The sequence below is a fragment of the Hypanus sabinus genome, chromosome 1, assembly GCF_030144855.1.
Source record: "Hypanus sabinus isolate sHypSab1 chromosome 1, sHypSab1.hap1, whole genome shotgun sequence".
Lineage (NCBI taxonomy): Eukaryota > Metazoa > Chordata > Chondrichthyes > Myliobatiformes > Dasyatidae > Hypanus > Hypanus sabinus.
The window spans coordinates 57,440,434-57,463,655 of NC_082706.1; the positions used below are offsets into that span (position 1 = coordinate 57,440,434).

General features: G+C 44.0%; 1 protein-coding gene across 2 annotated transcripts; it reads right to left on the minus strand.

Moving 5' to 3' along the window:
* Window positions 1–822: 822 nt before the first annotated feature.
* On the minus strand, window positions 823–21,139 carry LOC132394068 (zinc finger protein 226-like). 2 transcript variants are annotated; one of them, XM_059969772.1, is made up of 2 exons: window positions 20,918–21,139; window positions 823–3,192 (listed from the first exon to the last, which is right to left on the minus strand). In XM_059969772.1, exon 2 carries the CDS (start codon window positions 2,514–2,516, stop codon window positions 1,035–1,037), a length of 1,482 nt encoding a protein of 493 aa, XP_059825755.1. In that variant the 5' UTR covers window positions 2,517–3,192; window positions 20,918–21,139; the 3' UTR covers window positions 823–1,034. The 2 variants fall into 2 exon arrangements, with proteins under 2 accessions (XP_059825755.1, XP_059825746.1); XM_059969763.1 differs by having other exon boundaries at window positions 20,808–21,139.
* Between the last annotated feature and the right edge of the window lie 2,083 nt (window positions 21,140–23,222).

Consider the following 23,222-nt stretch of genomic DNA (forward strand, 5'->3'; position numbering starts at 1 on the left):
CCTGCCAGCATTTCCTTCCAATTTCTCCTCTCAAACCACTGAAATACTGCTACATCAGACTTTACTTTCTCCCTATTAAATTTCAAGTTGAACTCAATCATATTGTGATTACTGTCTCCTCGCCAGTTGATTACATAACACCAAATCTAGTATAGCTGATCTCCTTGTAGGCTCAACGACAAACTGCTCTAAAAAGCCATCTTGTAGGCATTCTACAAACTCCCTCGAGGTCCATTACCAGCCTGATTTTCACAATCAGCCTGCATGTTAAAATCTCCCATGACTATCATAACATTGCCCTTTTGTATTTCCTGTTGTAAGCTGTGGTCAACATTCCCAGCCACTGTTGGGAGGCCTGTATATAACTGTCCTCTTACCCTTGCAGTTTCTTAACTTAACCCATAAGGATTCAACAGTTTCCAATCCTGTCACATCTTTCTACTGATTTGATGTCATTCTTTACCAGCAGAGCCATACCACCCACTCTGCCTACAAACGTACCTTCCTATCCCTCTGATACGTGTATCCTTGAACATCTAGCTTCCAGCCACAACTGTCCTTCAACCATGATTCAGTGATTGTCGCATCATAGCTGACAACCTCTGGTAGTACATGATCATCCACCTCATTTTTTATTCTCTGTGCATTGAGATACACCACTTTGACTCCTTTTACTACCCTTTTTGATTCTGCACCCCTAATGCATATTTTGTCATCCTCTGCCTGCCCTTCCCGACAGCCTGACTGCATGCTATCTTTGCTGGGTTGAGCTGACTCCTCCATAAACACAGGATGTGTTTTAAATACACTATGTACCGGAGACAGAGTTTAGAACTTATTTATTAGTCACAGATCCAGAATATTAGACTCCAGTCCGAATAAAGGTGGAATTCAGCAAGAGAACTGATGTGATGAGCAGCAGCAATATTTTCAGAGTTCGACACTAAGTCACCTTTGAGCCTGCCTCTGGATTCAGCCACCATGAAGGTTAAATATTCTGCATGCAGCTCATTTAAACCTTTTCCGCTGTGAACTCAGTCCTGTGTCACAAGACTGGATAACTGAATGAAACTCTTCCCGCAATCGTTCCTCCCAGTAGGAATTGACTGATTTGTCTGCAGATCGTACGACTGAGTGAATCCCTTTCCACAGTCTGAGAGGGTGACCAGCATCTCTCCAGTGTGAACTGACTGGTGTGTCTGCAGGCTGGATAATCGAGTGAATTCTTTCCAACATATAGAACAGGTGAATGGCCTCTCTCCTGTGTGAACTCGCTGGTGTCTCTGTAGGTTGGATGAGTGAGTGAATCCCTTCCCACAGTCTGAGCAGGTGAACGGCCTCTCCCCGGTGTGAACTGACTGGTGTGTATATAGGTGAGATGACCGAGTGAACCCCTTCCCACAGAATGAGCAGGTGAATGGCCTTTCCCCAGTGTGTACTCGCTGGTGTACCTTCAGTTGAGATGACTGAGTGAATCCCTTCCCACAGTCTGAGCAGGTGAATGGCCTCACCCCAGTGTGAACTCGCTGGTGTGCTAGCAGGTCAGATGACCGAGTGAATCCTTTCCCACAATCTGAGCAGGTGAACGGCCTCTCCTCAGTGTGAATTCGCTGGTGTACCATCAGTTCAGATGAAGAAGCAAATCCCTTCCCACAGTCTGAACAGGTGTACGGCTTCTCCCCAGTATGAACTGACAGGTGTCTCTGTAGATGGGATGACTGAGTGAATCCCTTTCCACATTCTGAACAGGTAAACGGCCTCTCCCCAGTGTGAACTGACTGGTGTATCTGCAGGCTGGATAGCCGAGTGAATCCCTTCCCACACAGAGAACAGGTGAATGGCCTCTCGCCAGTGTGAACTCGTTGGTGTCTCTGCAGTTTGGATAAGTAAGTAAACCCCATTCCACAATCTGAGCAGGTGAATGGCCTCTCCCCAGTGTGAATTAACTGGTGAGCCCGTAGGTCAGATGACCGAATAAATCCCTTCCCACAATCTGAACAGATGAATGGCTTCTCCCCAGTGTGAATTCGCTGATGTACTTTAAGTTGAGATGACCAAATGAATCCCTTCCCACAGTCTAAGCAGATGAAAGGCCTCTCCCCAGTGTGAACTGATTGGTGTGCCAGTAGCTCAGATGACCGAGTAAATCGTTTCCCACAATTTGAGCAAGTGAATGGCCTCTCCCCAGTGTGAAGTGCCTGGTGTGTCTGTAGGTGGGATGACTGAGCGAATCCCTTCCCACAGTCTGAACATGTGAACGGCTTCTCCCCAGTGTGAACTGTCTGGTGTGTCTGTAGGCTGGATAACCGAGTGAATCCCTTCCCACACACTGAACAGGTGAACGGCCTCTCCCCAGTGTGGACTTGCTGGTGTCTTTGTAGTCTGAATGAGGTAGTGAAGGCCATCCCACATTCTGAACAGGTGAATGGCTTCTCCCCAGTATGAATTTGCTGATGTACCTTCAGTTGAGAAGACTGAGGAAATCCCTTCCCACAGTCTGAGCAGGTGAACGGCATCTCTGTTGTGTTCTGTAGGCTGTATGCCCAAGCTAATCCCTTCCCACACACAGAACAGGTGAACAACCTCTCCCCAGTGTGAACTCAAGTGTGTGCCTGCAGGTGGGATGAGTGAGCGAATCCCTTCCCACAGTCTGAACATGTGAACGGCTTCTCCCCAGTGTGAACTGTCTGGTGTGTCTGTAGGCTGGATAACCGAGTGAATCCCTTCCCACACACAGAACAGGTGAACAACCTCTCCTCAGTGTGAACTCAAGTGTGTGCCTGCAGGTGGGATGAGTGAGCGAATCCCTTCACACATTTCTCTATCAATTCGCTGGCAGTTCATCAAGTCAGATGTCAGGCGTGGTGAATTAACGCAGTTGAAAGACTGATCTCTCGTGAGCAAATGCAGGTGTGTTCTCAGCACGCTGGTTCCAGGGGATTTCACAGAGTTACAACAGAAAACTTAATTTCAGACACGAAACATCTTTCCATTTGGGATGAGGCACTTCATCTTCTGGGGTCAACAAGGTGCATGGGTGCATGGCCACATGGTAATGGAAATGCTCCCATGTAGATGGCCTTCGTTACCTTGTAGCTGGATTTTCAATTATATGATGTTAATTTAAAGTGCTGTACAGTCTTCAGGCTGTGTAAATAAATTCTTGCTCAGACCAAAGGTTGATTCACGTAGCTGTGGGGAAAAAAATTAGTTGGAGCATTAGTATTATTTCAAGTTCTGGTCATGTCCCACATCGATAAAAAGAGTTCTGACCCTCCCCAACACCAGGTGATTGACTGTGATTAATTCATCAATGGAAATACCAATGAATATTAAGGTGATAGCAGCAGTCTTTCTCATTGGAGTGTGGCATGCTTGTGTGTGAAAGCCCCAGATCACTTGTTACTCAGGATAAACGTGTTTGTTATTATTATGTACCCAGAGAGAATGGGACAAAACACATTCTAGGCATTTCTATCCGAGAACAAGAGCAGATAGAACAAAGGCAATTTTCTCAAGAATTGAAGCTGATGGAAGGATTTTGTTCATTTTTCCCATTCAGTACTGGGAAGTAGACTCTTCATCCCAAGATTAATGCAGTTTATCTTTGTTTTGAGTTGCTAATTACCAAAGACAGTTCCAACATGAGCACTCGCCTCAGCAGCATCCATTTTGAAGGACCTCATTTCCCAGGGCAGTCCCTCCTCTCATTGCTACCATCAGGTAGGAGGTACAGGAGCCAGAATGCATAAACTGAATGATTCAGGAAACACACACAAAATGCTGGTGGAACTCAGCAAGCCAGGCAGCATCTGTAGGAGGAAGTACAGTCGACATTTTGGGCTAAGACCCGTCATCAGGACTAACTGCAAGAAGAGATAGTAAGAGATTTTAAGTTGGGAGGGGGAGGGATGAAGCTAAGCGCTGGAAAGGTGATTGGCAAAAGGGATATGCAGCTGGAGAAGGGGGAAGATCATGGGACAGGAGGCCTAGGGAGAGAGAAAAGGGGAGGTGAGCACCAGAGGAAGATGGAGAGCAGGTAAGGAGTGATTGCGAGAGGGCCAGAGAGAAAAAAGAAAGGGGGAGGAATAAAAGAAAAATAAGGGAGGAGGGGCATTAACGGAAGTTAGAGAAATCAATGTTCATGCCATCATGTTGGAGGCTGCCCAGATGTAATATAAGGTGTTGTTCCTCCAACCTGAGTGTGGCTTCATCTTGGCAGTAGAGGACTGACATATTAGAATTGGAATGGGATGTGGAATTAAAATGTGTAGCACTTGTTCCGCTTACAAGGATAAGTGCCAGGAGGGAGATCAGTGGGAAGGGATGGTGGGGGGGCAAGGATAATTCCCTCCCGGCATTTATCCTTGTAAACGGAACAAGTGCTACACCTGCCCTTACACTTCCTCCCTCACCACCATTCAGGGCTCCAGACAGTCCTTCCAGGTGAGGCGACACTTCACCTGTGAGTCGGCTGGAGTGGTATACGGCGTCCGGTGCTCCCGGTGTGGCCTCTTAAATATTGGTGAGACACGACGCAGACTGGGAGACTGTTTCGCTGAACACCTACGCTCGGTCCGCCAGAGAAAGCAGGATCTCCCAGTGGCCACACATTTTAATTCCACGTCCCATTCCCATTCTGATATGTCTATCCATGGCCTCCTCTACTGTCAAGATGAAGCCACACTCAGGTTGGAGAAACAACACCTTATATTCCGTCTGGGTAGCCTCCAACCTGATGGCATGAACATTGATTTCTCTAACTTCCGTTAATGCCCCTCCTCCCCTTCTTACCCCATCCCTTATTTAGTTATTATTCTCTCTGACCCTCTCGCAATCACTTCTTGCTTGCTCTCCATCTTCCTCTGGTGTTCCCCTCCCCCTTTCTTCCTTCCTAGGCCTCCCGTCCCATGGTCCTCCTCCTTCTCCAGCTGCATATTCCTTTTGTCAATCGCCTTTCCAACTCTTAGCTTCATCCCTCCCCTTCCTGTCTTCTCCATCATCTCCGATCCCCCCTCCCCACATTCAAATCTCTTACTATCTCTTCTTTCAGTTAGTTCTGATGAAGGGTCTCAGCCCAAAACTTCGACTGTACTTCTTCCTATAGATGTTGCCTGGCCTGCTGCGTTCCACCGGCATTTTGTGTGTCTTGCTTGAATTTCAGGATCTGCAGATTTTCTCGTGTTTGAATGATTCAGGAACAGCTGCTTCTCCTCTGCCATCTGATATCTGAAGGGACATTAAACCCATGAACACTACCTCACTACTGTTTTTTTTCATGTTTATATACACTACTATAATTCACATTTTTATTGTTTTGCAATGTACTGCTTCCGAATAACAACAAATTTTGTGACATATGCCAGTGATATTATCTGATTTAGATAACTGAAGCTGGGCAGGGTGTGGAAGCGTTACACATGGCCGTCTGTGTACCTACTAATCCCCAAAGAGATACACATCTATCCAACATGGGCCCCAGCGATGCATATGCACCACGGGACATAGGACATGTTGTGCACAACCTACTGTTGTGTCAAATCAGCTAAAAAAATTCAAAAAACCCAAAAACGAATCATTCCTACCTGTACAAAGCCCATATCCCTCCATCTTTCTCATATTCATGTGCCTCTCTAAACAACTCCTAAAAGCCTCCAATGCATCTGCCTCTACCACCATACCATCCAACGTTCAGTAAAAAAAACTTATTCCTTGCATTCCCTTTCATCCTCTCTCACTTTCAATGCATGACCTCTGGTATTAGACATTTCTACTGAGGGAACCAGATACTCACTATCAAATCTATCTATCCACCTCATAATTTTACAAACCTCTAACAGATCGAACCCTCTGCCACTCCATAGAATACAACCCAAGCTTGTCAAGTGTCTCATGAGAACACAGGCCTTCTAAACCAAGCAATATCCTAGTAAGCCTCTTCTGCAGCCTCAACATCATAGAAACATAGAAAACCCACAGCACAATACATGCCCTTCGGCCCACAAAGTTGTGCCGAAAATGTCCCTACCTCAGAAATCACTACGCTTACCTATAGTCCTCTATTTTACAAAGCTCCATGTACCTATCCAAAAGTCTCTTAAAAGACCCTATCGTATCCACCTCCACCACCGTTGCCAGCAGCCCATTCCACGTACGCACCACTCTCTGAGTAAAAAACTTACCCCTGACATCTCCTCTGTACCTACTCCCCAGCACCTTAAAGCTGTGTCCTCTTGTGGCAATCATTTCAGCCCTAGGAAAAAGCCTCTGACTATCCACACGATCAAAGCCTCTCATCATCTTATTCCATCTCTAACTTCCCACTAACTTTAGCTTTATTATTTGCCCTCTTTGGCTTTCATGTTGGTTTTGACTTCTCTTGTTAACCACGCTATGTCATATAAACATATAACAATTACAGCACGGAAACGGGCCATCTCGGTCCTCCTAGTCCGTGCTGAACCCTTACTCTCACCTTGTCCCACTGACCTGCACTCAGCCCATAACCCTCCATTCCTTTCCTGTCCATATACCTATCCAATTTTACTTTAAATGACAATACCGAACCTGCCTCTACCACTTCTACTGGAAGCTCATTCCACACAACTACCACTCGCTGAGTAAAGAAATTCCCCTTCACGTTACCCTTAAACTTTTGCCCCCTAAGTCTCAACTCATGTCCTCTTGTTTGAATCTCCCCTACTCTCAATGGAAAAAGCCTATCCACGTCAACTCTATCTATCCCCCTTATAATTTTAAATACCTCTATCAAGTCCCCCCTCAACCTTCTACACTCCAAACAATAAAGACCTAACTTGTTCAATCTTTCCCTGTAACTTAGGTGCTGAAACCCAGGTAACATTCTAGTAAATCTTCTCTGTAATCTCTCTATTTTGTTGACATCTTTCCTATAATTTGGTGACCAGAACTGTACACAATACTCCAAATTCAGCCTTACCAATGCCTTGTACAATTTTAGCATTACATCCCAACTCCTATACTCAATGCTCTGATTTATAAAGACTAACATACAAAAAACTTTCTTCACCACCCTACCCACATGAGATTCCACCTTCAGGGAACTATGCACCATTATTCCTAGATCACTCTGTTCTACTGCATTCTTCAATGCCCTACCATTTGCCATGTATGTCCTATTTGGATTATTCCTACCAAAATGTAGCACCTCACACTTATCAGCATTACACTCCATCTGCCATCGCTCAGCCCACTCTTCTAACTGGCCTAAATCTCTCTGCAAACTTTGAAAACCTACTTCATTATCCACAACGCCACCTACCTTAGTATCATCTGCATACTTACTAATCCAATTTACCACCCCATCATCCAGATCATTAATGTATATAACAAACAACATTGGACCCAGTACAGATCCCTGAGGCACACCACTAGTCACTGGCCTCCAACCTGACAGACAGTTATCCACCACTACTCTCTGGCATCTCCCATCCAGCCACTGTTGAATCCATTTTACTACTTCAACATTAATAACTAACGATTGAACCTTCCTAACTAACCTTCCGTGCGAAACCTTGTCAAAGATCTTACTGAAGTCCATATAGACAACATCCACTGCTTTACCCTCGTCAACTTTCCTAGTAACCTCTTCAAAAAATTCAATAAGATTTGTCAAACATGACCTTCCACACACAAATCCATGTTGACTGTTCCTAATCAGACCCTGTCTATCCAGATAATTATATATACCATCTCTAAGAATACTTTCCATTAATTTACCCACCACTGACGTCAAACTGACAGGCCTATAATTGCTAGGTTTATTCTTAGAACCCTTTTTAAACAATGGAACCACGAGCAATACGCCAATCCTCTGGCACCATCCCCGTTTCTAATGACATTTGAAACATTTCTGTCAGAGCCCCTGCTATTTCTACACTAACCTCCTTCAAAGTCCTAGGGAATATCCTGTCAGGACTCGGAGATTTATCCACTTTTATATTTCTTAAAAGTGCCAGTACTTCCTCCTTTTTAATCGTCATAGTTTCCATAACTTCCCTGCTTGTTTCCCTTATCTTACACAATTCAATATCCTTCTCCTTAGTGAATACAGAAGAAAAGAAATTGTTTAAAATCTCCCCCATCTCTTTCAGCTCCACACATAGCTATCCACTCTGATTCTCTAAGGGAACAATTTTATCCCTCACTATCCTTTTGCTATTAATATAACTGGGAGGTTTTCAGTTATGATCTATAGAGTCAACCGCTGACTTCTTTGGATATCTGTATTCATATCTACAGTCTGTGTTCCTGGATAGTCATGTACTCCTACCTCCTCTCCTTGCATAATTGCATGTCTCACCATGTGCATATCCTGCCTCCATATTTGACCATCTTTGTTTTTGCTTAAGTAGCATAAAAATTTGAAATTTTTTGATATATATTGATGGTGGACCTTCCCATGGTGATCAGCTCATTGACTTCCATGGGTATTAAAAATGTAAGGATTCCTGTGCACCTTGGGTTAGTTTCTGGTGACTTTTCTATCTGCCTTCTTTGCCTGCAAAGTAAAGATCAATGCATGTCATGCACTGGGTTTGAGGGATATAGCTTAGCTGCCAGTGTTGCGAGTCATTAAATTATACAACACAGAAATGGACCCTCTTGTCCCACGTCATCTATGTTGACCATGGTGCTTACCTATGCTACTCCTACTTGCTTATATCAGTCCTAAATCCCTCTCTGTTGCTCATTCCTATGTCCCTGTCTGAATGTATTTTAGTTGTTGTAATTTGCACCTGCCTCCACAACTCCTCTAGCAGAATGTTCCAGATATTCATGATCCTCTGTATGGGAAACCTTTCATTCTGATCTCCTTTAAATAAACCTGTATGCCTCTCACCTTAAGACTAACCTTAAACGTGTGCACTTTAGCTCTTGGCTTTCCTTATCCAAGTAAGAAGTTCTGACTATTATCTACACCCCACATGATTTTATAAACCTCTCAAGTTGCCTTCAGCCTCCTTAGAGAACTGATAAGAATTAATCCAGTTTATCCACTCTGTGAATGTCTGTTCAAGTTCTAGTGCTGATTTGCAATTGAAGATCCCTGTTCACCCAGTGGTCGTCCTGTCCAGAGTGTAGCTATCTTTAACTAATACTCTAGTCTCACAATTTTCCACCCACTGCTGCTTGTGAGCGGCCAGAGCACAGGGTAGGGAGCAGATAGTGAAAGAAATAACGGATTGCCTTAGCAAGAACATAGGTGTTGACTCCTCAAGCCTGTTCTACCATTCAACATGATATTTGGTGACCTAAGCTTGCCTCAACTCCTCCTCTGTCAGTTTCCCAAAACCCCCAATTCACTGATCTTTCAAATACTTATTTGATTCCATTTTAAGTATATCTTGCAATCTGGCCTTCATCACTTTTAGAGCAGAGAATTCCTGAGAATTTATTTTTTTAATTCAAGGATTACAGCATGGTAACAGGCTCTTCAAGTCCAACAGCTCATGCCACTCAATTACATCCCATGTGACCAATTAACCTATCAACCCATACTTCTTTGGAATATGGGAGGAAACTGGAGCACCTGGAGGAAACTCACATGGTCACAGGAAGAATATACAAACACCTTACAGACAGCAGCCGGAGTTGAAACCCAGGTTGTTGGTACTGTAATCGCATTACACTAACCACCTCACTACTGTGCCACCTCTTCATGAGCTTCCAAGGAAATAAATTTCTATGAACTTCAGTTTTAAATGATCTATGCCTTATTTTGTAGCTATTTCCCCTTCCTCTAATTAATGAAAGTATCTCATCATAAACCCTTTCAGACCCCCTTCTATATACATATATTTGATTAAGGTAACTCCTTAGACTTCCAGACTTGAAGAAATATAGAACCAAATTACTTAGTTTCTTTTGATAGGGTACCCTCTCATCTCAGAGTTTTCTGTCTTCAATTCTGTTACTTACAGGTATTGATTTTTTAGGTAAAGGGACCAAAACTTCCCACAGTATTCCACATGTGGTCTCTCTGACACCCATTGCAACTGTAACTAATTTCTACTTCTTCGCAATAAAGGCCAGAATACCATCAGCTTTCTTAAACAGAAGGTGGACCAACCTGCTAACTTCTTGTGATTTACGCACTGCAACACCTAGATCCTGTTGAGTTTAAGTAGATGACCTCACACTCCCCATATTTGATTCCATTTGCCAGATTTTTGCTCAGTTAGACTGCTTGTCTTATCCCATTGCAGAATCACAATGTCTGCATGACAACATGTCCTTCATCCTATATTCATATTATTGACAAAGTTGGAGACCTTGCATTTCATTCCTTCTTCTAGGTCATTCGTATAAATTGTAAATGATTGAGGGCCAAAAACCAATCTCTTGGGCAATTAGTTTATGCATCAGTCTCTGAAAATTCCTTGACAAATTCCTTTTGGAAATATAAATCAGTCAACATGATTAACTTCTCATTAAAACATGTTGACTCTCTTTGAATATTGAATATTTTGGCAACAGTAGATGTCAAACCAGTTGGCCTATGCTTTCCTGACTTCTGATTTCTAACTTTTCTAAACAAGGGATTCACATTGAAGGTTTTCCAGTCTTCTGGAACCCTCTCAGAATTTAGCTAGTTTTGAAAAAATTTCAACCAATGAATCCAATATCGCTGTTGCCACTTCCTTTAAAACCCTTGAGTGTCTGTGATTTGTCTGCCTTTTAGTCTCTAATATTTTATTCTTTGTGATCAGGAAGGATTTTTACAATTGCCTTCCTGTTATTTGAAATTAGCCCATCTGTTAAGATCAGGAGAGTCTGCAGAGAAGACTAAATCAGAGAAAGTGCCATTAGTAACAGAGATGGTTTGCAATCCAGAATTCCAGCGCCTGTTTTCAGGGCTCATCCACATTCTTCCCCCAGCAGTTGTAAACAAAGGTAAGCATCCTAACCAGTTCCAAAAAATTACAACACAACCTTTGACTTTTGAATTCAAAGCCTCAACAAATAAAATCAAGCATTCCATAAGCCTTTGTAACCACTGTATAGACCTGTGTAGCCACTTTCAAAGAGTTATGAACTTGGACCCCAAGAACTCTACTCAGCAACAGTTAAGGCTCTTGCAATGTCTCGTATTTATCTGGGTTAAACTCCATCTGCCATTTCTCTAACCATATCTGCAAATGATCTATAACATACTGTATCCTTTGTCTGTCTTTGATACTATCCACAACACCACCAATCTTGGTATCATGCACAAACCAATGACATAGTTAGAAAAGGTGAGGGGGTCTGGAGAGATATTAGGGAGCTGGAAGAAAGCTGAAAAACAAGAGCTCCATAGGAAGTAATCTCTTGAATGGAGCCCTCACCACTTGCCAGCGAGAACAGGAATGGGACGATTTGACAGGTGAATGTGTGACTGTGGAACTGGTGCAGGGGTCAGGGGTTCAGATTAATGGATCACTGGGATTTTTTCTGGGGAAGGTATGACCTATACAAAAGGGAAGGGTCACACTTGAACCCAAGGAGGACCAATATCCTTGTGGGCAGGTTCACTGGAGTTCTTCGGGAGTGTGAACTAGTTTGACAGGGGGATGGGAATTGGAGTGATAATGCTGAGAATGAGGTTTACGGAGGCAGTATGTGGCGAGATGGCTATGTTGCAATGCAAAAGGCAGAAAAAAATCTAAAAAGTGTGAATACAGGACTGAATGTGTTGTATTTGAATACAGGCAATATACAGAACCAGGTAGATGAACTTATATGACATTGCGGGTATCACTGAATTGTGACTGGAACTTGATGTCCAAGTGTATTGAAACTTTGTACTGAAAGGACGGGCAGATATGGGGTGGTGTGGCTCTGTTGATAAAATTTGAAATCAAATCATTAGAAAGAGGTGACATAGGGCCAGAAGGTGAATCATTGTAGGTAGAGATAAGAAACAGCAAGAGCAAAATGACCCTGATCCGAATTATATGAAGAACCCAAACAGAAGTAAGGATGTGGTTTGCAAATTACAACAGGAGATAGAAAATGCATGCCAAAAGTGCAAATGTTGCAATAGTCATGGGAGATTTTATGCAGATATATTGAGAAAATCAGGCTGGTGCTGGATCCCAAGAGGGTGAATTTATAGAATGTCAACAAGATAGCTTTACAGAGCAGCTCATGGTTGAGCCCACTAGGGGATTAGCTGTTCTGATTTGGGTATTGTGCAATAAACCAGAGTTGATTCGGGAGCTTAAGTTAAAGGAAACATTAGGATAAGTGATCAAAGTATCATAGAATTCATCCCGCGATTTGAAAAATCGGTTGTATCAGTATTACAGTGAAGGAAAGGGAATTACAGAAGCAAGAGTGAGAAGCTGGTCAAAATTGATTGCAAAAGAGCAGAGCAGCATAAGCAGGAGTTTCTGGAAGCAATTCAGAAGGTGCAGGATGTATATCCTAAAGAAGTAGTATTCTAAAGGCAAGATGATTAAGCCACGGCTAACATGAGAAAAATCAAAGCCAGCATAAACACCAAAGAGTAGAGCAAAAAATAGTGGAAAGTTAGAGGATTTTGAAGTCTTTAGAAACCAACAGAAAGGTTCAAAAAAGTCATTGAGGAAAAGATTGAATATGAAAGCAAACTAGTCAATAGTATTGAAGAGAATAACAAAACTTTCTTCAGAAACAAAAAGTGTACAAGAGGCAAGAGTGGATATCAGACTGCTGGGAAATGGTAGTAATGGAACAAGGAAATGGTATACAAACTTAAAAAGCATTTTGCATCAGTCTTCACAGTGGAACAGTATGCTGGAAGTTTGAGAGTGTTAGGGAGCAAAAGTGTGTGAAGTCACCATTACTCAGGAGAAGGTTCTTGGGAAACTGAAAGGTCTGAAGGTAGAAAGTCACCTGGACCAGATGATATACACCCCAGGATTCTGAAAGAAGCAGCTGAAGAGTAACGATCTTTCAAGAATCAATTGATACTGGCATGGTTCCAGAGGAATAGGAAATTGCAAATGTCACCCACTCTTCAAAAATGGAGAGAAGCGGAAGAAAGGATAGACCAATTACTCTTATATCAGTGGTTAGGAAGATGTTGAAGTCGATTGTTAAGGATGTGGTTTTAGGGTTTTAGGGAGGCACGTGATAAAATAGGCCATAGTCAGCATAGTTTTCCTTCAAGGAAAATCTGACTGACAAATCTGTTGGAATTCAAGCAGTTTAGACAAGGAGAATCAGTAGACGTTGTATACTTGGATCTTAAGAGGCCTTTGACAAGATGCCACACAAGGCTGCTTAACAAATTAACAGCCCATAGCATTATAGGAAAGATACTAGCATGGATAAAGCAGTGGCTGATATACAGGATGCAAAGAGTGGAATTAAAGAGAGTCTTTTCTGGTTGACTGCAGTGATTAGTGGTGTTCCACAAGGATCTGTGTTGGGACTATGACTTTTTATGTTATATATCAATGAGCTGAATGACGTAACTGAGAGCTTTGTGGACAGGTTCGCATCAATACGAAGATAGATGGAGGGGCAGGTAGTTTTGAGGAAGTAGAGAGGCTACAGAAGGACTTAGGCTGACTTGAAGAATGGGCAAAGAAGTGGCAGATCGAATCCAGCATTGGGAAGTGTATGGTCATGCATTTTGGAGAAGAAATAAAAGAGTAGACTATTTAGTAAATGGAAAGAAAATTTAAAAAATCTGAGGTACAAAGGCACTTAGGAGTCCTTAAGATAAATTTGCAGGTTGAGTCAGCAGTGAGGAAGGCAAATGTGATGTCAGCATTTATTTCAAGGACCAGAATACAAAAGCAAAGATGTAATATTGAGGTTTTATAAAGCTCTGTTGAGGCCTCACTTGGAGTATTATGAGCAGTTTTGGCCCCTTATCGAGGAAAAGATGTGCTGACATTGGAGAAGTTCAAAGGAGGTTCATGAAAATTATTCTGGGATTGAACAGCTTGTCATACAAGGAGCTTCTGTGGCTCTGGGCCTGTATTCACTAGAACTTAGAAGAATAAGGAGTGACCTAATTTAAGCTTATTGAGTGATAAAAGGCCTAAATAGAATGGATGCGGACAGGATGTTTTCAATGGTGGGAGGGTATAAGACCAGAGGACACAGTCTCAGAATAGTGCTGTGTCCTGTTACAACAGAGACGAATAATTTCTGTGGAATTCATTGCCACCTGTTGCAATGGAGGCCAAGTCATTGGGTATAATTAAGGCAGAGGTTGATAGATTTATTAAATAGTTAGGACATGAAGGGATATGGGCAGAAGGCAGGAGATTGAGGCTGAGAAGGAAAATGAATCAGTCATGATGTAGTGGCAGAACAAACTCGATGGGCCAAATGGCCTAATTCTGCTCCTAAATCTTAAGGTCTAACTCACACATCTACATTTTCATCCAGGTCATTTATATACATCACAACCAGCAGAGGTCCCAGTACAGATTCCTGTGGAACACAACCAATTACAGACCTCCAACTCAAACGTCCCTCCAACCACTACCTTCTGTCTTATGCACAAACCATCCTGAATCCAAACAGCCAATTCACTGCGGACTCCATACACGCTAATCTTCTGGATTAGCACCCCAAGGGGGACTTTGTCAAATGCCTAATTAAAATCCATATTGACAACATCCACTGCTCTCCCTTCAATCTCACTCATCGCCTTGTCAAAAAAGTCACTTGGTAAGACACAACTTGCCCTCCAAGCAAGCCATTGGGATCCAAATGTTCATATATATCCTATCCCTAAGAATTTTCTTCAGCTATTTCCCTACAACTGACGCAAGAATCACTGATCTATAGTTCCCTTCTTAAGTAAGGTACATCATTAGCCACTCTCCAGTCCTCTGGGACTTCACCTGAGCCCAGAAAGGACATAAAGATACTGGTCAAGGCCCCAGCCATCTTGTCCCATCTCCCTCTGTAACCTGGTTCCTCACCTACCACCCCACCAGCCTCTGCATCCAGCACATAATTCTCCTTAACTTCCACCACCTCCAACAGGATCCCACCATCAAGCACATCTTTCCAACCACTACAAGTTCTGGAGGGATTACTCCCGACACGACTCCTTGTCCATCGGCCCTCCCCACTGAACTCCCTCCTGGCACTTATCCTTTCAAGCAGAACAAGTGCTACACCTGCCCCTATACCTCCTCCCTAATTACCACCCAGGGCCCTAAATAGTACTTCCAGGTGAGGCAACACTTCATCTGAGACATCTTTGGGTTCATATACTATATCTGGTGCTCCTGGCGTGGCCTCCTGTATATCAGTGAGACCTGTGTAGATTGGGAGACTGCTTCGCTGAGCCTCTACGCTCCGTTCGCTAGAACGGAGATCTCCCAGTGCCCATCTATTTTAATACCACTTCCCATTCCGAAATGTCCACCCTTGTATGAGGCCACACTTAGATGGAGTAGGGCAAATTACGAGGGCATTAGGCAGGAACTAAGAGTTAATTGGGAACATCCATTTGGGTAGCCTCCAATCTGATGTCATGAACATTGATTTCCCAAACTTTTGGTAATGCCCCCGCCCCCTCCCTCCATTTTCCCATCCCTTTTTCCCTCTCTCACTTCATCTCCTCCCCCTTTATCTTTCTTCCATGGCCTTCTGTCTCTTTCACCAATCAACTGCTGAGATCTTTACTTCATCCCTCCACCTCCAGGTTTCACCCATCACCTGGTGTTTTTCTCCCCCCTCCTCCCACCTTTTAAATCTTCTCCAGTCCTGCCAGCAATGTCGACTGTACTTGGTTCTGGTTTTGACCAGAAACATCAACTGTACTTTTTTCCATAGATGCTGTCTGGCCTGCTGTAGTTCCTCCAGCATTCTGTGCATGTTGCTCAGATTTCCAACATCTGCAGATTTTCTCTTGTTTGCCACCTTAATACTCATCAGGAGACCCAACACTTCCTCCCACTTGACCACATAAACAATTATATATTTATGCACTCAGCATTAATCTCCTGGTCCACCATGTCATTCTCCTTGGTAAGTAATGGTGTAAAATACTCATTAAGGACCTCACTCACATTCCAAACAAATGTTCCCCTCTTTACCCTTGAGTGGTGCCATCCTCTCTCTAGTTATCCTCTTGCTCTTGATATATGTACATACATAACGTTTTGGGATTCACAGTCCTACTTGCCAAGGACTTTTCATGGCCCTTGCTAATTTCTTTCTTTAGTTCTTTCCTGGCTTCTTTATATGTCAATGCAGAAAGAGCTTCTTCCTATCTGCCATCCGATTCCTAAATGGACATTGAACCCTTGGACACTACCTCACTTTTTAAAAAAATATACAGTATTACTGCTTTTTGCACGTTTTAAAATCTATTCAATATATGTATACTGTAATTTAGTGGGCACCAACCCGTCGACCGCAATCGACCGGTCGATCTTTGAGACTTCCCCAGTAGATTCTGAAAAAAAAAGAAAAATAAACACACAAATACTGTTGAGAGATTGTTTCCGGGTTATGAGGTTTTAGTTCCATTCTTTCTGCCCGGTGCGCATGCGTGTAGCTCCCCTGCCACGCACTACAGTGTACTTTAGAGGTCCCCAACCACCAGGCCGCAAGGAAACGATATGAGTCAGCTGCACCTTTCCTCATTCCCTGTCATGCCCACTGTTGAACTTCCAACGTTTCAACACTGTTGAATACACAAGAGGTCATCATCGCCTAAACACAGTGATACCCTCGCGCCAGGGATCACTGGTTGGCCTTGGGTAACCGGCCGCTTTGCGTGGCCAACTGGAAGTGCCGCTGCCACTGGCCTGGAGCGCGGACAGATGGGCGCCGCCTCTAAACCTGTTTACCACACTGAATGTTCGTGGGGAACCCGGTGCTAAAATATTTGCAGACGACTGAATTTGGGCTCAGCATTCTGTAAGTAACAGAGCGACTACCTCACTGTGATCTACTAAAACAAACTTTTGTTGGCCGATAGATCCTACAAGGGGGGCTGGCGCCCTGTCGCACTCCTCACTTGCCCGGTCAGTCGTGCTCTCCAGCCTGTGACCGCCACGGCCCCGGTACAGGAACAGCCGCACCTGGCCAAGGCACCTGGCGGTCGGGGGTTGTCTAATGAGGCAATGAAGCCCTCAAAACTGCTTCAGTACCTTGAGTCCAAGCACCCTGCACTTAAAGACAAACCCACTGAGGTTTTTTCCAGCAGAAAAAAAACGTGAGCAAGCGGGACAGCAGCCAAACGCTGAGAGCCACGTGAACTAAATTGTGGAATAGACTGTAGACTGGACATAAAGAACCTGCCTCGAGTATCGCTGGATTCCAGTCGTGTTTAATATCCCCCCCCACCCCCCCCCCGTCGGCCAGTCCGCAAGAATATTGTCAATATTAAACCGGTCCGCAGTGCAAAAAAAGGGTGGTGACCCCTGGTGTTCATACATTATTTCTACTTCCGAGTTGCGGGGTTTTACTTCCCGTCCTTTCGGCCCCGGTGCGTATGACTAATCGATTTGGGGTCGATCTTGCCTTTCTTTAAGGCCAAGGTAGGGGATCTTGGGCTTAAAAAGGTTGGTGACCACTACTGTAATGGTTTTACTTATTTATTATTTTTTTTTCTCTTCTATATTATATATTGCATTGAACTACTAAGTTAACAAATTTCACGTCACATGCTGGTGATAATAAACCTGATTCTGATTCTAAGTCAAACACCAGGAAATCTGTAGATGCTGGTGTTACGAATGATGAACAACTCCGATGGGCTGAAGGGTACAGAATCGTCAATGCCCCCCCCCCCCCCCACCCTTTTGGAGGATCGCAAATCACTACTAATCTGATGCTGTTATCAAGGGAGATAAGAGAGACACAGGAAAGCTGCCAAGACAGTTGTTATTGATAACAGCTCATACAAATTTATGAGAGAGAGGCACAGCTAAGGTGAAATGTCTCCAGCTAACAAAAGAGAACGGAACCATCGATTACTGCTATTGTCTTTTGGAGAAGTTTGTGTGCTTGGTACTGTTCTATTCATTGAAACCCTTCAGGGGGCAACCAGAGTGGGCTGGTTTGATGGGTTACATCATCTCAACCTGATTGACACCTGAGACCCCGTGAGTGGGGATAAAAATGAGGTCTGGGGAACACCCCTCAGATGCACCAGGAAAGACGCTATGAGACCGGTGGGGGCTTGGGTGTGTGTCCACCCTTGCCTGGGTGACGAGTCCACCATGGAAGAACGGTCTAGCTAAAGGGCGGAGGGGTCATACTTGAATGGCCACAACAACGCATCGACGGATCAAGATCGTAAAGGAATGTCAGCAAGTCAATAGCTGTTACTGTTCTCTCTCTCTCTCTCCCCCCCAACAATTGAAACACTGCGACCAACAACTACCGCAGCCTGCATGAACAGAACTGAACTTTATATTTCCATCTGACAATTTATTATCCCCTAGACAACGATAGAGCTTATTTCTTATTGATTATTATTATTATACCTGCACTTTTAGGTTTAGTATTGATGACGTATATTATCTGTATATTTGCATTGATATTATTTTTGTGTATTTTTACTAATACATACCGTTGAAAATAGTACCACCAGACTCCAACGGACACTCCTATCTTTGCTGGTAAGACACTCAGTTACGGGGTTCGTAACACTGGAGATTCAAGCAACACACACAAAATGCTGGTGGAACGCAGCAGGCCAGGCAGCATCTATAGGGAGAAGCACTGTCGACGTTTTGGGCCAAGATCCTGACGAGGGGTCTCGGCCTGAAACGTCGACAGTGCTTCTCCCTATAGATGCTGCCTGGCCTGCTGTGTTCCACCAGCATTTTGTGTGTGTTGTCTGATTCTAAGTACTCCATTTAATTCCAGCTTCCAAGCTTTACATACTTTTCTTTTGTCTTCTTGATTAAATTAATCACCTCTCTGGACATCCAAGGTTTTCTTATCTTTCTGTCCCCATCCTTCCTTCTAACAGGAACATACCTTTCCTGTACTCTGTGCAATTGATCTTTAAACAACCTCCACATGTCTGATGTCGACTTGCCAGAGAAAAGATAATCCCAATCAACTCTTAGCTCCTGCCTAATGCCTTCGTAATTTGCCCTACTATTTAAAACTCTCCCGCAAGGGCTGTACAACGCTCACCTAGAGCTATCCTGAAAGTTAGGGAGTTGTGGTCACTGTTTCTTAACTGTTCAGCCAATGAAAGATCAGTCACCTGGGCAGGTCCAGTACTGCTTCTCTGCTCATTCAACCATCCATGTATTGATTTAAGAAACCTTCCTGGATACGCCTGACAAATTCTGCCCCATTGAAACTCCTTGCACTAAAAAGGTCTCAGTTTATATTGGGGGGGGGGGGGGATTGAAATACGCCATGATAACAACCCATTTTTCCTTTTTGTTTTTTAAAAACACATAATTAATCTGCTTAATATTTCTTTCTCAATGTCCAGGTGGCTATTTGGTCTGTCGTACAATCCCATTGCACCTTTCAAATTTTTCAAGTTCTATTCAAGTGGACTCAAGTGTCTGAACCCTCCATTATGTCTCACCTGAGCGCAGCTGTGATATTGTCCCTAACTAGTAGCGCAACTCCATCCACCCCCTTATCTGTTCCTCTATCTTTTCTGAAAGTTCAAAACCCTGGTACATCAATTACCCATTCCTCTTCTCCTCTCTCAACCAAGTCCCTGTAATAGTCACAACACATGTGACTATTCCAGGGACTTAGCATTACCTTAACGCAGCTAGCTACCATGTACTGATCCATGCTGTTAAGTTTAGCACTCTGACCCATAATACTCCTTGAATTAAAATACACATACTAACCATACTATTTTAAAGGTACATTTATTATCAAAGTATGCAGCATACAACTCTTGAGATTTGATTTCTCCAGACAACCATGAAACAAAGAAAGGAAAATATCAACCCTCCCCAAAAGAAAAAGACAAATCACACAAATAACCCCCACATGAAAATTTTGTCTATCAATACTTTCTCTGATATATATCTTCCTGGCTGATCAATTCTTCACTTACTGACCTGGTGGTCCAGTTCCAGCCCCCTGCCAAACCAGTTTAAATCTTTCTGAGTAGCATTAGCAAAGTCCCAGCTAGGATATCGGTTCCCCTCCAGTTCCAGTGCAACCCTTCCCTCTTGTACAGGTCATTCCTTCCCCAGAAAAGGTTAGTGATTCAAGAACTTGAAATATTGCTTCCTACACCATTTCCTCAATCACTTAGTCATCTGCGCTGTCATCCCATTATTACCTACACCAACCCATGGCACCAGGAGTAAACCTGAGATTATTACCTTGGAGGTCCCCCTCTTCAGCCTTTTTCCCAACTCTCAACACTAACTACATAGGACCTCTTCCCCTTTTATGTCTACGTCATTGGTGCCGATACACACCACAACCACTGGCTGTTTACCCTCTCCCGGAGCGCAACTCCACTACATCCTGCAGACTAGCACCCAGGAGGCAACACACCATTCTGATGTCTCATTTGCAGCCACAAAATCTCACGTCCACCCCCTAACTATCAAGTCCCCTATCACTGCTGCACTATCCTTCCCTACTGAGCCTGAGGAGGCCACAGTGCTACTAGTCTGGCTGCTCGTGCTGTGGCCTGATGAGTCATTACTCCCCACCAGCACTATCTAAAAAGGTATCCTTGTTAATGAGGAGAGTGATCACAGGGAAACCCTGCCCTTACTGCTTAATCCACCTCTGGTGGAGCATTGCATCCTGACTACACCTTACCAAGTGAAACAAAACTTTACTCAGCGGGAGAATAACCTTACCTCTTCTTCCTTGTCCTTCTGCCTGTGGAGCCAAAGCCTTCGCACTCTAACACTTGCACACTCTGACAATGACCGCTCCGATTGACCATCCCTTCCTTTTACCGACTTACTTTAGGCCTCTGTACTGACACTTCACGCCAGCACCTTCGTTCGCCAGTCGCAAACTGCTCCCGGCCCGGGTGAGGATCGTGGGGCTGAGAGAGAGACCAAGTCGAGCAGTGTCCCGGTTTGCGGGCTCACAGATCGCGCCGCATCGAAGTGCAGGCGCCGACACGAATGAAAACCCCCGCCCGACGACCCGCTCTTCCGGAGTCCTTTGTCCGCTGAGCGCATGCGCGGTCTCCGGGGCCGACAGCACCCAATATGCATGCGCGGTCTCCGGGGCCGACAGCACCCAATACGCATGCGCGGTCTCCCCGGACCTGCCCGCGTCTACTGCGCATGCGCGTTCCGTCGCCGGTTCCTGGATGCCGTTCTCTGAAGTATAAAGTTTTTAGTTGCCTTTAAAAACGCTTTTATAAGCATCACTTCCACGCCACATTCCTTAAACACAGTCAATGTTTTAATGTAGAAAACTTAGCATTATCTTAACGCAGCTAGCTACCATAAACAATACGTATACTCCATATCAACTATTCTTCCAGCACCTGCACCTGCAGAATCTCTCCTGGTTTATGTCTGCGCTTTCCGTGCATTGGACTTTCGACATTTGACACGCAGAATCATACATCCAATGCACTTAAAACGGAGATATAAAACAGGAGAGATTCTGCAGGTGCTGGAAGTACAGTGCAATACACACAAAGTGCTGGAGCAACTTGCAGGCCAGGCAACTCAGTGTAGGCATGCAGAAGGGTCTCTGCTCAAAATATCAACAGACATCTCCTACTTTGAGAAAAAGACTGTGACCATTTACCTTATTTATCCAGCTAATGACTACAACTCTGCCTTTAATACCATCATTCCAAATAAACTGATTCCTAAGCTTTGGATCTGCAGCTGGATCTTCAACTTCCTCACAGACAGGACCAAGGCTGTAAAAATTGGGGACAAGCTCTCCTGTACAATCACTCTGAGCACCGGTGCCCCACAAGGCTGTGTACTCAGCCCCCTGCTGTACTCACTGTACTCCCATGATTGTGTAGCCAAGTTCCCATCGAACTCAATATATAAGTTTGCTGATGACACCACAATTTTAGGCCGTATCATGGGTAATGATGAGTCTGAGTACAGTGAGGAAATTAAGAACCTGGTGGCATGGTGCAAAGACAATAACCTATCCCTCAACGTCAGCAAGACGAAGGAATTCGTTGTTGACTTCAGAAGGAGTATTGGACCGTATGACCCCATCTACATTGGTGGTGCGCAGGTGGAACAGGTCAAAAGCTTTAAGTTCCTCGGGGTGAATATCAAAAATGAACTGACTTGGTCTAACCAAGCAGAGTCCACTGCCAAGAAGGCCCACCAGCACCTTTACTTCCTGAGAAAGCTGAAGAAATTTGGCCTGTTCCCTAAAACCCTCACTAATTTTTATAGGTGCACCGTAGAAAGCATTCTTCTAGGATGCATCACAACCTGGTATGGAAGTTGTCCTGTCCAAGACTGGAAGAAGCTGCAGAAGATCGTGAACATAGCCCAGCACATCACACAAACCAATCTTCCATCCTTGGACTCACTTTACAGCACACACTGTCTGAGCAGTGCTGCCAGGATAATCAAGGGCACGACCCACCCAGCCAACACAATTTTTGTCCCTCTTCCGTCCGGAAGAAGATTCAGGAGTATGAAGATTCATACAGCCAGATTCGGGAACAGCTTCTTTCCAACTGTGATAAGATTGCTGAACAGATCCTGACCCGCATCTGGGCCATACCTTCCAAATATCTGGACCTGACTTGCACCACCTTACTTTCCCTTTTCTATTTTCTAATTATGATTTATAATTTAAATTTTGATTATATTTACTTCAATTTGTACTTCAGGGAGCATGAATTGCAGAATCAAATATCACTGTGATGATTGTACGCTCTAGGTTGGTGACAATAAAAGTAATGATTTTATATGCTCCAACACATTCTCCCTCTTATGTTTCAGGGAGAACTGTTACAGCCTATCTAGCTTTCCTTTATAACTCGAGTTCTCCAGCCCTTGTAACATATTTGGGAATCTTTTCTGCACCCTTTCCAGCAAAATGTCATCCTTCCTGTAGCTCAGAGACCAGAATTGTGCACCGAGAGGTCACAGCAATGACCTGGACAGTTGCATTGATACATCCCAACTCTCATACTCAATGTCTGACTGAAGAAACCAAGAGTTACATTTGCCTTTGTCACTATTATATTTAATTGTATCACTACTTTCAGGGAGCCATATCCCAGTGTCCCTAAATCCCTCCATTTTGGCACACTCCCAGGG

Coding starts and splice junctions, on each gene's coding strand:
- LOC132394068 (XM_059969772.1), bottom strand. CDS start 2,516: ATGCCGTTCACCTGCTCAGACTGTGGGAAGGGATTTCCTCAGTCTTCT.